An 18,114-nucleotide genomic window follows, 5' to 3' on the forward strand; every position below is an offset into this window, starting at 1 on the left:
CAATGAAAATCTGAATTTCACTGTCTGCAGCTAGTATCTGCTCCTTGGGAGAAAGTGAAGCTAGGGCCGCAGTAGGCAGTGCTTACGGGAGGGGAGGTTCTCCCTAGGGCTGTTGCCTCCCCGGGGCGGCGGCCTGGCGCGCGGCACCGCGCAGGCGCCGGCCGCGGCTGCGCCGCCCACGCAGCGCCCTGCCTCGGCTGCGCGGCCGGAGCCCGGCGCTGCGGCCCGTCCGCGCCCCCGCCGCAGGTGATTGGCGCGGGGCAGCGCCGCTGTGGCGATCGCTCTCCCTTCCCGCCTGACGCTTGTCCGGGGCGGGGCCGCTCTCCGTGCCCGCCCCACGGCCGGCCCCCGGCGCTGCGTCCCTGAGCCGTCACTATGCACCTCTCACTCCGCTATCTCCGCCGCCTCGGCTGCGCCGCGGGGCTGCTCGCGCGCCAGACCCCCCCGCCGCGCGCCGCCGCCCCCACCCTCTGGGGCGCCCTGCCGCGCTCCGCCATGGTGAGCACCCGGGGACGGGGGGAGGGAGGGAGCGGTGACCTCTAACTGCCGCGGCCACCCGCGCCCGCCCTGGCTCCTCCTCTTGCGCCTGCCAGCGCTCGCGACCCTCCTTGCACAGCCGGGGCTCTGCCCTCCGCCGGCGCGCGCTGCTGCGGTAACGGCAGCCGCTGCCAGAGCCGCGGGGGGGAGCGGGGCGGCTATTTCCCTCTCCCGCCGGGAGGCTGCGGGCCCCCGGCCACGCTTCCGAAGCCCACCTCAGCCCTCCTCCCCCTCCCGTAGTGCTGGCGCCTCCAGACTCTCAAGTTATTCGCTTAGCCTGGCTGCTGTCTGTAACAGGCAGCTTCCCAGGTCACGAGATTTATGCTGTGCGCAGCGCCGTTAAAGTTACCTGAGCTGGGCTGGAGAGGTGAGGGAGGAGGTAGGGTCAGGTGAGGCAGCGAGGAAGAAATTATTGCAGGCGCTGCTGTGAGAGGGTTTTGGCGTTCAGCAGCTTCTTCCATAAAATCTTTGGGCCCTTTCTTCGGGCTGTCGAGGTATAAATAGGAGAAAGCTGTATCCCCACACAAATGGGGGTATCTGGTAAATCTTTTGCTTGAAAACTAGGGAGGTTGCTCTAACTGCATCTGAGAACTTTCTGAGGCCTTTAATTAACAGGTATCCTAAGCTTTTGTTCAAGTATAGTCAGTTAACTGTCAGGCAAAAGCATGAGTGGGACTCATTTATTGTGCATGATTCAACATAAAAATAAAAATGCTGTTCAAATAAGGAACTGTGAATCTCAGTGTTAACAGTTAGGATATTGCATGAGCTGTAATAGAAGTTCACTCCTAAAAACAAGAGGTAACTGATGACTGTCAAAAGAATTCCATCAGAAAGCAAGATGTTTAGGATACAATATTTTTATTAAAAATAACTAGAATATTAGTTCCTGATCTGTAATATTACTTATAGTGCAGAAAATAGTGTAAAAAAACAAACTTCCAAGTTAATGAATAAGCTGTATGATGAATGAAATGCACTTATATGAGAAAACTGGTGTCAAAACAGATATGTAACTCATAAACCATTGGCCTGTCAGATGACTCCTTTTTTAAAATTTTCCGTTGCCATATCATTTAAGAAAAATAGATCATGGTTTTCACTTACTTGCTGAAGACCTGGTGTTTATGAGGGCTGCAAACTTACGTGAAACGTGTTCTTTGCCAGTCTCAAATGTAACTTATCCTGTAAATAGGTATTCATGATGTAGTTAATTGCTTGTGTTTAAATAACTGCAGAATTTATAGCAAAATGTTCCTCAGTGAATTTCAAGCTTAAAAAGCCCCTGCATTTTAGACAGGAAAACTTTTTTTGGTGGCCTTTTGGAAAGGAAAGCATACAATATACTAACCAGTACTTAATTGTAAATAAATCACTTTGTGATGTTTGCAGAGACTTTTCAGCAGCAAAAGTTGTCTTTTTGAACACTTTATAGGTAGACAGAGCCTAACCTGCATGTTGTCCTGCAATATGACTATTGTGTTGCCTTAACTTGGTGCTAAATTGAACAGAATTTGAACTGAGATGTTTTAAATAAAAATGGGTTCTTTTCTTCCTCAGCTGAATGTTGTAAAATATTTGTTTCTGTTTTCTAAAGAATAAATTTCAGGATTTGTGACTTAATTGATATATAAAGGAGGCACCACACTTAAAAATGGAAAGCCCGTCCATCTGACAAAGGAGAGCAGGGACAGTGCAAATTCCATTTTCTCTTGTTTTTTAAGGATTGTCTTAGACATGCTAATGATGTTTATTTGAACTGAAATACTTCTTTCCAAAAGTTGCTGCATACAAAAATCAGAATGTAATTTTCCACAGAAAGCATTATTGCAGTACGTCTGCCATTTGAATTTCTCCAGTGCACTACGGTGCAATCTGTTCCAGTGTCAAAATAGTTTCCAGCAATGAGGCAAAAGTACAGTTATGTTTACTTAAACTACATCAGCTTTGGACTATGGGTTGTTGAGTTTTTGGGGGGCACAGCACACTTGGCCTGGACTCTCCTTAAAAAAAATAAAATAAAAAAGGCATTTTTTTATAAAAGTGAGGAATAGCAGTTCTGAGCTGACCCTTACTGTGGACGTGGTGGAAACCAAATGAACATAGGAATTTGCCTTAGCTTGTCACTAGGTTTCCTTTTGGTTTCTTCTGTGGTCCAGTGGAATGGGACTAGGTGGTTAACACAGTTGTGCTTCTGTTGCACCATTGCACACAAGGTAACCCGATTCCCTAGGTCTCAAAGTGACTGCGAAACCCACCCTAGATAAGGGAACTGGGACCTTCAGCTGGTGCCACCCAGGAGGGTGAATTCCATCTAGGGAGTTGGGAAGCATATTTTTCACACAAAAATGTGCTGAATTCTGCAGACTGCAGTCAGTCATGCAGAATTCTTTAAGATACTTGCATTGCTTTGTGTGGTACCACTTGCACTTATGCAAACAGTAAGTTAACTCAAATTAATGCTTTGGTGGATATCTGAAAACTAGTGTTCCATATATTCTTTGTATAGGTTTGTGTGATCTTATTTGCGTCATTTTTTGCCTTCATTTAAGACAACTGATAATTGCTGTTGCTTCTTGGGTACTAAAATTAAAATACTGATAGGTAAAGAAAATTATTTTAGTTATTTAGGTGTGTATGGAAAAAATCACTTTCATTTTTTTTCTAATGTTACATGTTGCTTGATTAATCAGGAAATGACACATAGCTTAAAGCAGCTCACCCCCTTACTTCATTTGAAAATCTTTGTGAATCTGTGTGATATGGGATTGGCTAGGGAACATACAATATGATTTTGTTGTTAAAAGTACTTTAACAAATGTACCAGAAGTACTGATCTGAGTTCCTATTTATTTTTGTTTCACTGTTGTTGACTTTGGAATTATATAAGCTTGAGGAATCAGTTGTGCAACTACTAGATTTTTGCTAAAAGGTTATAGCTAGTTAAACATTTTATGTTGTTTGAGCATGGCTACTTTTGATGATTGAACCAGTGACTATATCAGGAGTTGGGCTTGGAAGTGAATTGGTTCTGCTTATCTCGTTCTAGAGAAAGTTTGATATTTGTCTGCTTTTACAAGGTGTCTAGATTTCAAAAACAGGGATTTCAGAAATCATGCGTCAGAGATATCTACTGTTAGAATACCAATATATGCATGTGTACAGTAGGTAAGATCCACAAAAATCCAAATAAAACATTTTTGATTTTAAGATACTAGATAAATGTTGACTATGTTTTGTTTCTTTGATAGCATGTCAATGAATGATAAGTGATTAAAATAGGATAAAGAAGATCAAAGAACATAGGAATGGCATATTGGTCCACAGCAAGCTTAGTATTCTTGTGTGGTCAGTGTCTGTGGAAGAGCATCAGCCCAAATGCAAGCTGCGGGGAGGGGGGCAGCAATGCAAGAGCTAACCCCACTCTTTGTGGGCTGGGCTGCAGTGTCTTCTGGGTCATGTCCACCACCTGCTCTGCAAGAGCTAGCACCTTCAGCAAGCGGGGCTGGTGTCTGCAGTACGTGACTGCTGGAGTTCTTGATGGCAGACCTTCTACATCTAGCTCGGAAAGTGTCTTAGGACAACAAAAAGACTGAACCACCCGACCACTGTCAGCTTGCCATCTGCAATGATGAGGACCTAGACAGGCTGCTGGAGAAAGTCACTGTTGCTCGAGAAGGGGGTTCTGCTGAATATCTAGCTGTACTCCTGTCTGAGAAAACTGAGAGCCATAAAGCAAAGAACAAGTAAAACTGACCATGAAAAGAGAGGAACATTCTGACTTCAGAAGTCGCCACCTAGGGAAGAGTAAGAACTGTGCAAGCATATATGATGCTTTCCTCTTATACTGACCCAGAATCCCTGCTTTCACATCAGGGGATTCCTGTGGTTTGTCTGTGTAATAACCCGTCATAGCTCTTTCTTCTGAGTGCTTATCTGGTCTTCCTTGAACTCATATAAACTTATTGCATCTGCAACATCCTTTGGCAAGGAGTTTCATCAGTCTGCTACTTGTTGTGTGAAGAGCTGCTTCCTTTTGCTTGCTTTGAACCTGACTCCTACTAGCCTAATTTTATGGCTCCTATTTCTTGTATTGGAAGAGACAGTGGGCGGTCAATACCTATCTCCATTCTGCTCATGATTTTATTGACCTCAATTTTCCCTCAATCCCCAAGTTGTCCCCTTTTCTGGACTAAAGAGTCACTCTTCCTAAGGAAGCTGTTCCATACCTCTGATTGTCCTTATTGCCTTTCTTTGAATCATTTCCCATAATATAATTTTTGAGATGAGAGTACCAGATCTGCACAAAGAATTCAACATGTAGGTGAGCCATGGTGGCACAGCAGTGTTTCTTCTTTTATTCTCTACTCCTTTCCTGATAGTTCCTAACATTTAATTTGCTTCTTTCACTGCACTGGCTTGATGTTTTCATAGAGCTACCCTGAGGTCTCACCCCCAAGGGTAATGGTTATGTCAGAGCCAATCGTACGTGTGTATATCCTGTCTATGAAGCTAGGATCATCTTATTCTATGTATGATTAAGAATTAAAAAAAGGTTTCTTCCCCTCCCTGAAGACTGTGCAAGAAGGTAACCTCCTCTTTTGGAGAAGGATGAGCATCTTCCTCACAGAAAATTGGGACTTTGCTGACCCAGGCATGGGAGAGGAAGAGTAAATTGCCCTTACTTGCTTCCTATCTAGTCCCATAATCCTTGTGGAGTTGCATGTGAGTGTGATAACATCACTGTAAATGAATGAGTTGTTTCAAAAAAAATTAAAAATTTACTCTTTGGTTGGTGGTTGTCACCTAAATTTAATTTACTTCTGGCTGTGTTGGATAATAATGCATGTTAGGTGTGTATGTGTTGAATATTGCACAAAATATACCAAGATACTGTTCCCTCATGTTGCACAGCTACTTTGGTTAGAGTAACTGTGTTCCTGATTTATTGGGCTTAAGATGAGAATTTGTTGTTAGTAACTTGGTACTGAATTAGTTAGTTGCCACCTTCCAGTATTTTTGTTCTGTTCCATGTGCAATATTAATTTCAAGTAGGGAACTTGTTACATGTATGTTGCCTAGGCAGATACCACCTGAATTTTTTCCATGCTAAGTTTGGTGTAAGTCTGGTTTTAACAGTACAGCCATTCTGTAAATTGTAAGGTGAAATAGTAATTTATTGATCAGAAAGGGAGGGACTCCCCTTCAAAAGAAACTGAGTCTTTTATCACGATAAGTGTTTCATTAGAAGTGTTTAATGCAGTGGGCAGCAGAAGTCAGCCTTGCAGTGCTGCCTGTTACCTGTGAACAAGCGAGTCTGGTAGGTTACATACCAACCATGTTAGTAGTTGGGACTCTTTTAGTGAGACAAGTACTCAAAATTAGAAAAGTGCTTAAACTTTGAAGATAGAATTAGAAAAATACTTATGGCTAATACTTATCTTTGATATCATTTCTCCTCTTCTTGTGTATTTTTCCTTAGCTGTATCTGCTTTCAAAAAGGTTGTTCCGTTTACTAGTGTTTGAAATGTGTTTTCTTCCTTTTCCATAGTCCAGTCAAGAATCTTTTAGGATAGAATATGATACCTTCGGTGAACTGAAGGTCCCAAGTGACAAATATTATGGTGCCCAGACTGTGAGATCGACAATGAACTTCAAGATAGGAGGTGTTTCAGAAAGGATGCCAGTAAGTAATTTCAGTCTGTGCTCATTTATTTTCTTTAAGTTTGTGGATGTCAGAGTGAATACTTTTTTCTTAGTCTTTTGCTGGGAATATCAGCAACTTTGAATTGTAATTAAAGCTAGAATCTCCATGACAAGATATCTGTCTGTGGTAGAAATCATTTTAATTTATTTCATTTAAATAAATTGAACATTGCTTTTGAATAATTATTTTATTGTGTTGCTTAATTTTTTATAATACCAGATGAATAGAAACCTATGGCTTTCATTTTTCTGAAGACCAAAGACTGTGAATGGAATAGTTTGTAGTCTGAGTTATGTATTTACTATGATGTGATGCTTGTTTCTGAAGATGTTTTGCATACCATAAGTTAATGTGAAGTTACTTTTTTACTTGCAGCTGTGCTTGTAGCAGTAGTATACAGACAATTTGTCATGCACTGTTTTTGCATATACTGAAATGCAACACAGTTTGCCTTCAAAAGGCTATTTTAGAAAGGCTACCAGTTTTTCTTTTCTGTCCATTTTATCACATATAAACTGTTTTGATACAGATAGCATACAGATAGCATGAAAGGATGAGCTATATACTGCTTTCTGTACTGTTTGGATAAATATTAATTATAATGGCAGCACAGTCAATGTGACCTCAATTGCTTTTTGGATTGCTTGATGGATTTGGATTGCTGGATTAAGGTTAAGAAAGTTTAGTTTAGAACCAGATCTGAGTAATGGGTTTCTAAAATTTCCTTAGAGAAAATTTTTACATGTTTAAACTTTCTCTTGTGTCTCAGATTCAAGTCATAAGGGCTTTTGGCATCTTGAAGAGAGCAGCTGCTGAAGTAAATCAGGATTATGGTCTTGAACCAAAGATTGCAAATGCTATCATAAAGGCAGCAGATGAGGTAGGAACAAACTATTCAACATACTGGACCTTTCATGGTATTTTTGGTAGCTTTTCATAGGAAGATTGTTTGGGGGCTGGGGGAAGACTTCTTGCATTTCTCAAATTGGTAGAGCAAGGTCTTCATAGTTAGTAAACTTTGTTTTTGAGGCTGACAAATCTTTTACCTAATAATATTTTACTTCTTATGTTTTTAGAAATGATTGAATGTTCTAATACATTTTGATACTTACATTTCTTAAAATAATGTAGTTTTTCCCCTCCGTTAATACTACGCATTACTTGCAAAGTGTTTGTGGGATGACTCTTATCAGATGAACAATACAAAAAACCTAGGAGAGGAATAGAATATTGCTGAATTCAGTGCTAATATGAAATCTGACAAGCCACGAAAAGCCTTTTCCTTTCTAGAGGTCTGCATCATTGTAATGTGAAGACTATCTGAAATCTGAAAAGTTCTGTGTTATTGGTCTAAATCCCCTTCAGATTTAAGTTTACTGCTATAACTGTGCTTGTTTAGTATCACTTTTATGGCTAGACAGGACATGATGTGAAACACGGAGGCATCTCTTCTTTCTCAGGATAACTGCCACGGGATTGTGAATGACCGTTATCTGAGGTAGTGCCAGGTGTGCCTGCTTAGTGTAAATCAACCGATCTATTTAGCCTGAAGCATTTTTTTACAGTTCTGAATAGCTTCAAAATATTTCAGTGCTTTCAGAAGCCGCATCCTCTTTCCACCAGCTGTAGCACCATGAGTCCCAAGCCCCAAGACTTTTGGAGGGCTCCAGCATATATGGCTAGTCACTTCTTGTGGTTTCTAGGGCTCTCCTAGTTAGAAGTGTATCAGGAATCCTGGTGGCTGAAAGCCATTTAGCTTTTCAGCTTTTTAGCCCTATTCATTATCTCTGAAAGTTGTCCTGCTTTCAGAATGCCCCTGCAGTGATAACCCTTCCCTTAACTCCAAAGAATCAAGTTTATCTTGGAAGTGGGAGTTTTGCTCCTGTATAAGATGGAAAATTCACAATTCAGTGTTTCCTGAAAAGCATAATTCCAGGATGACTGTCATGTATCCTTAAGATCTGGAGATAGTTATTTAGCCTTAGAGTCATGACAAGAGATCCGTTGCTTTTTAGAACATGAAATTAAATGATATCTTCCTCTGTTTTAGAATTCAGTATCTTCTAAAAGCATAACAAAAGCATAACATCAAACTCTCTTCTTAACTTTCTAGTATAAATCCACAAAGATTATATGTTGATTTTCCAATATAATTGAGAACATTATTTGAAATAGAGCTAAAAATTTGTAATTTTAAGCTTGTTGATTTTCTTCATCCTGGTAGAACAAATCCTCTCTCTCTTTTTCCATTATAGGTAGCTGCAGGAAAATTAAATGATCACTTTCCATTGGTGGTGTGGCAGACTGGGTCTGGAACTCAGACCAATATGAATGTCAATGAAGTCATCAGCAATAGAGCCATTGAGATAATGGGAGGCCAATTGGGGAGCAAAAAGCCAGTACATCCGAATGATCATGTTAACAAAAGTCAGGTCATTATATTCTCAAACATTATTTACTGTTAACATTATATATATTTTTTAATTGTGATTCTTCAGGGTTCTTTTATATTGACTGTTTAGATAGAAATATATATAAAAAAAAGGGGGGAGTTTTGTGAGATTTGTGTACAGCTTTGGCAACTGAATTTTTCAGGTTTGTATTTTTTCAGATTAAATGAACTTTAAAGTGTTGGTGAGTGACTGTGCTTTTTAAGTTAAAAACTTTGAACTCATTCATGACAGATGAATTCACATGGGATATGGGTGAAAGTGGAGTTGGCCTGCTGGCAACCACTTCTGCTGCAGACAGCTATAAAGAAGTCAAATATAGGTCCAGTTTCTAAAGGTTGAGTAGGTATAGTTGTTATCTCCATAATATGTTACATAAAGCATGTAGAAAAAATAGTAAAGTGGCTAAATTCCTGTAATTGAAAAATGAAATATACTTCTCTTTCCCCTCCCCCCCCAAGGATTTGGTAGACAGTTTTATTTTTGTTGTACTTCACTCAATATTTTCTTTAGATTAGCTAAAGTTTAAGCCACTGAGTTGGTTATATCCCTTTCTGATCCTTTGTGGTGGGTTGATATTCTGAAAACTACTGAATTATTATTACCAAAGCAATATGTTGGCATTCTAGTCATCTACAATTTCTTTAAAACCCTCCATCCATTTGTTATCTCTGTCTCTCATAACTACTATAGCAATTCTTTTTATTTTTAATTTTGTTGTGAACTATCTAGTTAATTTTCCATGAGTATAGTTAGAAAAAGTTGATTTTATCATTAAGGTGCTGGATTTGAACTTGAAAGATTTTTATTCATTCTGCAGATTGACTTTTGGAACACTCCTAAGTTGCTTACTCTGTGCTTCATTTCTTCTTGTTTATAAGATAAAAAGAATAAAGCCATACATGTAGATCTTACAGCAACAAATGGTGAGAAAAGCCTGTAAATAAATTTCCTTAACTTCCTTCGTAGAGCTCGAATGACACGTTCCCAACAGCCATGCATATTGCTGCTGCCCAGGAGGTTAATGAGGTGTTGTTACCTGGACTAAAGAAGCTACAGAATGCACTTGAAGCAAAATCCAAAGACTTTTCCCACATCATAAAAATAGGGCGCACTCATACACAGGATGCTGTTCCACTTACACTTGGACAGGTAAAAAAAAAAAATCTTTTTCATTTGTTTGGAATGTTCTTGTAAATTTAATGGATGAAATTAATTTTTACTGAGGCAAACTCAAGGAGATCTAAAATTAAGTTCATAGTTTAAGACAAATTAGAGGAAACCAGCTGAATATCAGTCATAGTATTTTCATTTTCATTGGTGTTTGCAGAATTCTGTGCTCTAAGAACGGCATCACAAATTTCCTTAAATTTTTGCAAGAATTTTTTACTGCTGAAAGTAGTAAGATATAAATGATTTTTAAATGATTTTCCTTTACCAAATAACACAACATGATACATGATATTTCTATTGCAGTGACGTCAGAAGGAATAAGGTACAGCTAGTTTGTATTCTGTAAGCATATATAAATGAGGTTTTGCCAACACACAAAACTACTAATTGTTTTGAACCAATGTAATTATACTACTAAAAATTTTCATATCAATTCTTGGTTATCATATGTTCATAAATGTCTTATATTACATTAGCTTGGTAAAAAATCAGCTTAAACTGAACTGATTAAAAATGCATGTAAAATCTGTTTATTTCAAGAATGTACAAGTGAGCTTTTTACTAACCAAATTAAGGTGACCAAAACTCAGGATCCATTTCTCTAATTGTACCTTGAGAATATGTTAATTTATTCTGAGAGCTGATATACCTTTGATTCAGGTTCTACAAATTACACAACTCAGATAAAAGGCAGGAGAGAGGTGCAGTGTTTGTACTTTTTTATATGCAAGTTGTTGTTATGTGTAATTGATCTTCATGTGTGAGCAGTCTTTTAATACAAGATTTATCATTTGTGAGAAGTTCATTATCTTCAGATTTTTAAATAAGAGCCTCATCATGTTAAAAATTTCAGATAATTCCAGATGCTTATTCTTGTTTGTCATCTTTGTTTCTTTTCTTTCAAAGGAATTTAGTGGTTATGTGCAACAAATTAAATATGGTGTGGCTAGGATTGAGTCAACCATGCCAAGAGTCTATCAGCTGGCAGCAGGTGGGACTGCAGTTGGTACAGGATTAAATACAAGAATTGGCTTTGCTGAGAAGGTTGCTGCTAAAGTGGCTGAACTGACAGGTGAGGCATGATAAATTTAAGTTATCAATAAAGCAGTATATGTAGTACATGCACTCAAATTCAAACTAAAACTTTCAGTTGCCATTGAAATACATAAAGCTTCCTAAATTGTCTTTATGTTTTAACAGGAAACTTTCTGTGAGTGCAGTGTTTTATATGCCTTATGCATAGGATTTTTCATGTAATGTATTTTTCGAATTGTACTCAGTGCAGTGAAAATGACTGAAATTATCATGTTTTTCTGAATAAGGTTTATTGGAGATGGATACTGTTTCACACTTCTATTATTAACCCAGCCATAGTGCTTCCATGTTGATCTCTGCTCCTCCTTTCTTAATCTGGAGTGACTTGGCACTAAAGAGGAAGAAAAAACAGCCAAAAATACTATTTTCTTCATGTGAAAGAGTAGTTAACTGTCTAATTTTTGATGTTGTCTTTATAGATCTAAAACTAATTTACAGAGCTATCGAGTTTTTTTGATCTGCAAACCAGTTAGAATTGCTTTGTCTTGTGTAGCAATATCAGCTTTAAAAATGCATGAAAAATGAATGTGTCTGTCTTTCACTTAAGCAGTTTCATGTTTTACAGGAAATTCTTCAGCAGTATTTTTGTTCTAATGGATATATGTTATTCACTGTCTAGTAGAGGACCAAGATTTTCTTGTACCCTGACAGGGAAGAAATAACATGTGATAAACAACAGCTGCCAAAAAGTTATCAACTGCAGTGCAGGGCTCTTTTTGGTGCTTGAAGAAAGCACCTTGTTTTTAGGAAGTTCTCCCATCTTACACTTGTGGGGTGTTACATATGTGCAGGCTGTATGAATTTAAAACAGGGCAGATTGTTGAAACTTCACATGTTCTTATATGGGAAGTTCGTTGTCAAAGGCAAACTGAAGCAGTGGAAGGTTTGGAATGGTATCTGCAAGTGAGAAGGCGACTATGAGATGCAGAAGTCCATGCAAATGGGGAGAGAGTCAGTGTTTGGCAGGAACTGTAAAACATGGTAGAAATTCTCTTGTTCCTCTAGAAAAGGGGGTTAAGCTACCCATCTGTTATTTGAACTGACAATATTCTAAGCTCAGACCAGTTTTGTGTGGCGGAAGTCCAGTTCACAGTCAGCATCCCTGCACATATGCTTAGTGATGTCCATTACCAATATCTGATGTTGACAGTGTGCTCAGAAACACCTGTTGATACTTCTCTTCCAGGGCAAAGCCCTGAAAAAATTGTTTTTTTACTATGGAACTTAGCCTCGTATCTTAGCCTCCAATTGAGGTATACATAGCTGTTGCTTTTGTTGCTCTTATGCTCCTGCTGTTGGCAGCAATTTCAGGCATCCTCCTAAGTCTGAATCAGCTTTCATGTTCCTTTCCAAGGCCAATACTTAGAATTTGGATGTGTCTTTTTTTCTTTAGGTAACTGTTTCCGTTGTGATTACTTCTTATTTACCCTAATATCTGCACTGCTATGCAAAAATCTTCATCTCCATAACTGAGAGAAAGCATCATTGAAATTAAGAGTCTAAAGAATCTATCCTGCTATTATGGGAGAAATTCGTAAGTTAGGGCTAAATTTTAAGAAATTCTTGACATTCACAAAGTATTGTGGTACAAAGCAACACTTAGGATGCAACACATACTGTGAAAGCTTGAAGTTCATTATAGGTAGATGCTCAATTTTTATATTCTTCTGTATTTTAGTGACTTTTACTGTCTTTGTAAACAATTGAATCTGTTTAAGAAATGTGTTTGTGAGGAAAGGTCTGGAGAAGACAGAGATGAACTTAAAGTATTATTAGTATAATTTTATATTAAGCAAATCACGTGTTTGATTATCTGGTTTATGTCTGCAAGGTAATACCTCACAGTTTTAATATTTCCTACCCTCCCTGTAGGTTTGCCTTTTGTCACTGCTCCAAATAAGTTTGAAGCCCTTGCAGCTCATGATGCTCTAGTTGAACTCAGTGGTGCTATGAACACAGTGGCATGTAGTCTGATGAAAATAGCTAATGATATTCGTTTCCTGGGTTCTGGACCACGCTCTGGACTAGGGGAACTCATCCTGCCTGAAAATGAACCAGGAAGCAGTATCATGCCAGGTAACATACAGCGAAAAAAATGCCTTTCTTTTGTGTTGGACCAGTATCTGTTAACAAGTATTTACTAAATACCCAGCACAAATTTCAGTGAAAAGTCCGTGATTCAATACTTCTGTCAGTTTTTATCTTCTGTCCTATTTTACCAGAATTTGTGTTCATAAAAATATTTGCCTTCGCAGCTGCATGTTGGAAAGTGTGTGCAGGGGATTAATATCTGTACATGTATAATATAACTTTATTAATGCAAGCATACTTCTCAAAACTTTTTTTTTTTTGAACTGCAAGATCTCTAAAATTTTTATGTAAAGACTTTTCTGAAACAGGCTTTAAATGATCTAGCCTCTGAATCGTATTCATTATTTGAGCTGAATAAAGGATGATTGTTTTGGCAATGCTGTGATTTAAATTGACTTCTGTCTTTACCTCCTGGCCTGATTAATGTTATGCACTCACATTTTCCCTTCTGCAATGATCCCGGTTTATGGGAGGACAAGAAAGGAAGGAATAATATTATTAATCGTTCCTTCCCCCTTTCCTGAAAAATATGCGTATATGAATACTGTACGTCTGAATTTGTGCGAATCATGTCCTTTTATAAATTATAAAAGAAACAGGCTGTGTGCATATCTGGCTTTAAAAAAGCAGATACTGAATGTTCTTACTAGGATTATTTTCTAGAAGTGAAATCAACCAGAAAACTTTCCTGCTAGAAGGTCCCTCTAATTTTTTTTTTACTGATAAAGTAAAACGTAGTGGATCAATTTTGTTACAAAGTAATTTTAACAAATTTATAATAATTGTCTTAAATTAACTGAGATTTAATAGTGATTTGCCAGAAATGCCTACCTACTTGAATAATGACAGATTACATTCTCTTAACTATTAAGAATTGTGGTAATTTAGAGTTGCTTTATTCATACACATTAGATTCAGCTCTCAAAGGCTTGGTAGATTGCTAAAACAGTCTTTGATGTCGGTGTTGGGGGTGGCCTTCTTTAAAACTTTGTATTCTGCAAATATTTTTTTCCTTCCAAGAGAAGGGAATATATGCTTGAAGGTTTTGTGTTTTGCAGAGAATGGGGAATTAAATGAGAATGGTAGTTTTCTTTTACGTTTGAGAGACGTAAAAAATCCTAGCTAAGTTACTGGAAAAGTGCAGTGAATTTAATATAATTTTTGAAATTATTTCTCTTTTGTATTTCTAGATTTAGTAGATATAGATGAATGAGACATGCTACCTCTTAGAAAACATATTTTGTTGAATGTGATTTGGTAAATAAGGGACTACTGTTTTACCTTTTTCTCTGCCTTCTGCAATCAGGAAAAGTGAACCCTACACAGTGTGAAGCTGTAACCATGGTGGCAGCCCAAGTTATGGGAAACCATGTTGCTATTACTGTAGGAGGTAGCAATGGACACTTTGAACTAAATGTTTTTAAGCCCATGATGGTAAGTTCAAACCTTTTTAAATATCTAGGACTTTTGAAGTCAACATTTTTACAGATAGTCAGATAACTAGGGAAAAAAATCAGTGAGTTTATTGTTAACACAAGCATCAGAGAAGCTCATAAAAGTGAGAATAAACTTTATTCTTTTGTATATTTTGACAGAGGCCTGGCTATTTTTTTTACATGAAACTATGTTATGCAGATAAGCTTCTGTCTTAAAAATGTATCCTCATCATTAGTCTAAGGAGGTAGGAAGGCAGGATCACAATTTGAGACAAAATTTTGTCCAAAGCCGAAGAAAATTTGGTATTGTAAATAAAAGTGAGGGTTTTTTTCATTTGATATGCAGTAACTATTGTTGCTAATTTGTTTTACTGCTAAAGATCAAAGAATTGCTTACTTTTGGCAAGCGAGTTATTTATAATTATAAATGATTAGTTTGAGATTTTAGTATTTAAAATAATGTCTGCCTTCTGCAGTGTGAGGAGGATAAACCACAAACTTATCATGAGTACTCCTTCTCTGTATTTAATTACTAGATGTACATCTAGTTAACTGTTAGGTCTATCTATCTTTTTTCTTTTTTATCTTAAAACCAAGAAGAAAAAATGAACAGAGAAGAAATTGAGAAAAAGAATACAAACAAAAGCATCAAAACTGAAAGTTGTGGAGAATGGTGTATAAGATGATGGAGGGATAGCATAGAGGTTAGCATAGGAATGATATTTTAGAAAGAATGAAGTTAGCTTATGGAAAAGATCTTAATGTTAAATAGAAATAAAAAGAAATTGTGAGTGCTTGTCTTTTTGTGAGAAATACAAGGCACAAGGGAAGCAACGTGCCATGTATTATTTTTCTGCGTGGCCTATACTGACTGACTGCTGCTCTTTTGTTACACTAGTTAGAAATGATTAATTGAAATTGTTAATAAAATCAGTATTTGTCTCTTCCTTACCGGGTCTGCTTTGGATACCGGTTTTTCACCCATTTGAACAAACATCTTTAAAGTATATAGCATCTGGTTTGGACGAAAAAGAAAATCATATTGCTCAGCCAAGAGGTGTTCCTAACAGAAGGTAGACACTGATAGAAACGGACAACTATCAAACAACTGAGTGGCATGTATTGGTTTCTCTAAGTAGAGGACTAATGCCAGACAGTATCGTACTTTATATTTTTAGATGTCTTCTCTTAATTGGTACCTAGGTGAAAAAAATACCCTTGAATCAAATACCTTTATGTATTTTTACTTGCTATTTGTAAACTGTTCTGAAAAAAAATGTTTATACATACTGGGGTCTTCTTTATGTAGGAGTTCTTCGGCTTTTAAAAAATTCTGTGAGAAGTATTCAAAATATGACTGGCTGGACTTAACCTGCAAAGGGAAGAGCATGTATTATTTACTGCATCCTTTTATAAAAATACGCTATCAAAGTAGCATATATTGGGAGAGGGCATTAGTTACGAACAAATATACCAGGTTATGCAAATATTAATGGCTGAATGTAATAGGTGGTATTTTTTCCTCTTTGTTAGATTAAAAATGTGTTAAACTCTGCAAGACTTCTTGGAGACGTTTGTGTTTCTTTCACTGACAATTGTGTAGTTGGAATCCAAGCCAATACAGACAGGATCAACAAACTAATGAGTGAATCACTGATGTTGGTGACAGCACTTAATCCTCATATAGGTAAGTTTAAGGCTCAGAAACTTCTCAAAACATCATATTGTAATATTTTGCAGTAATGTTCCATTAAAATATTTTGCAGTAACATTATTTTGTGTACGTTGTTTGTATTATCACAATGTTTAGGAGACCAAGTCATGGGCCAGGTCAAAACTTAATTTACTTTAACATCTCCAACTACTACTATTGATGAAAAAGATACATGCTGTTTGCAGTGGCCATTCCATTGTATTAAGAGCAGCTCTGCTGAGAAGGACCTGGGAGTGCTGGTGGACACCAAGTTAACCATGAGGCAGCAATGTGCCCTTGTGGCCAAGAAGGCCAATGGTATCCTGGGGTGCATCAGGAAGAGTGGTGCCAGCAGGTCGAGGGAGGTGATTCTCCCCCTCTACTCAACCCTGGTGAGGCCCCATCTGGAGTACTGCGTCCAGTTCTGGGCTCCCCAGTACAAGAGGGATGTGGCACTACTGGAGCAAGTCCAGCGAAGGGCTACGAAGATGATTAGGGGACTGGAGCATCTCTCTTATGAGGAAAGGCTGAGAGAGCTGGGCCTGTTTAGCCTGGAGAAGAGAAGGCTGAGAGGAGATCTTATCAATGTGTACAAGTATCTGAAAGGAGGGTGTCGAGAGGATGGAGCCAGACTCTTTTCAGTGGTGCCCAGTGACAGGACGCGAGGCAACGGGCACAAACTGAAACACGGACGCTTCCATCTTAACATGAGGAAATACTTTTTCACTGTGAGGGTGACAGCGCACTGGAAGAGGTTGCCCAGAGAGGTTGTGGAGTCTCCTTCTCTGGAGATATTCAAAACGCGCCTGGATGCAATCCTGTGCGATGTGCTCTAGGTGACCCTGCTTGAGCAGGGGGGTTGGACTAGATGATCTCCAGAGGTCCCTTCCAACCTCAGCCATTCTGTGATTCTGTGAAGAGTAAAATCCGATAGGGGTCAAACAGGAAATTAGGAAGAATTGTACACCCTTTGTCCTGATTTGATCTCTTTAATAATAATGAAAAATGAAAGATTACAATATGAGATATTTCAAAAGGAGAAGTCACTGAGTAGCATGTTGACTAAGGTCACATGGAACTCTTATCTCAGTGCATTACTATCAGAATAACAGAATTTGCCTTTGTTTTAAGTGAGGAGCTGGTGTAATACATTTAGTGCACATTTACTGCAAATTAAGTAACAATGTATCAATAATAGCAATACCTAGCAAATTAATTTTGAGCCAAGAGCCAAGCATCCTACTTTTTTCTCGTATCTAACAAATCTTCTAGAACTGCAAATGGCTAATTTGATCACTTTGTTTTGTTACAGGATATGATAAAGCAGCTAAAATTGCCAAAACTGCACACAAAGAAGGGACAACATTAAAAGAAGCTGCTATAAAGCTGGGATTCCTGACATCAGACCAGTTTGATCAGTGGGTGAAGCCTAAAGATATGTTAGGTCCTCAGTAACTTCTTAAATGTTCTTAACATTAAAAAAAATAAAATAAAACAAATATGTTATGCTTTTGTTTTGCTTGTCATTGCCACAGGTTTTCATGGTATTACTCTTTAATATAAGCATTATCTGTGTTGAGATCAACTGATATTTTGGGGAAGACTACTGCTATAGATACTTATATTAGAAAACAGGTACAATTTCAATATTTACATAACTTAAGGGTACCCTTTTCTAGTAGAAAAAAACTAGAAGGCAGTTTTGAAAAGGTAGTGAGCAGAATAATGTGTATATATATACAGTTATACAGTATATGCTGAGAGAGAAAACACATTTGTTTACTATAAGGAGACATATTGTCATAGCTTTATCTTATTCCATTTGAATAATTAAAACTATTGGGGCCTTTCTAGTTACTAGAAACATTTACTGAATGGAATCTTTTAGTGTGTTCAAAAGTAAAGATTAGAACTAATTTATAGATTCTCTCA

The 18,114-nt window shown here is 38.0% G+C and overlaps 1 protein-coding gene across 1 annotated transcript; it reads left to right on the top strand.

Moving 5' to 3' along the window:
• Positions 1–312: 312 nt before the first annotated feature.
• FH (fumarate hydratase) lies at positions 313–17,688 on the top strand. The gene is made up of 10 exons (XM_067291155.1): positions 313–498; positions 6,089–6,223; positions 7,014–7,124; positions 8,500–8,676; positions 9,664–9,846; positions 10,774–10,939; positions 12,835–13,038; positions 14,360–14,487; positions 16,023–16,176; positions 17,495–17,688. Exons 1-10 carry the CDS (start codon positions 376–378, stop codon positions 17,635–17,637), a joined length of 1,524 nt encoding a protein of 507 aa, XP_067147256.1. The 5' UTR covers positions 313–375; the 3' UTR covers positions 17,638–17,688.
• The last annotated feature ends 426 nt before the right edge of the window (positions 17,689–18,114 follow it).

The sequence above is a fragment of the Apteryx mantelli genome, chromosome 2 (genome assembly GCF_036417845.1).
Source record: "Apteryx mantelli isolate bAptMan1 chromosome 2, bAptMan1.hap1, whole genome shotgun sequence".
Taxonomy (NCBI): Eukaryota; Metazoa; Chordata; class Aves; order Apterygiformes; family Apterygidae; genus Apteryx; species Apteryx mantelli.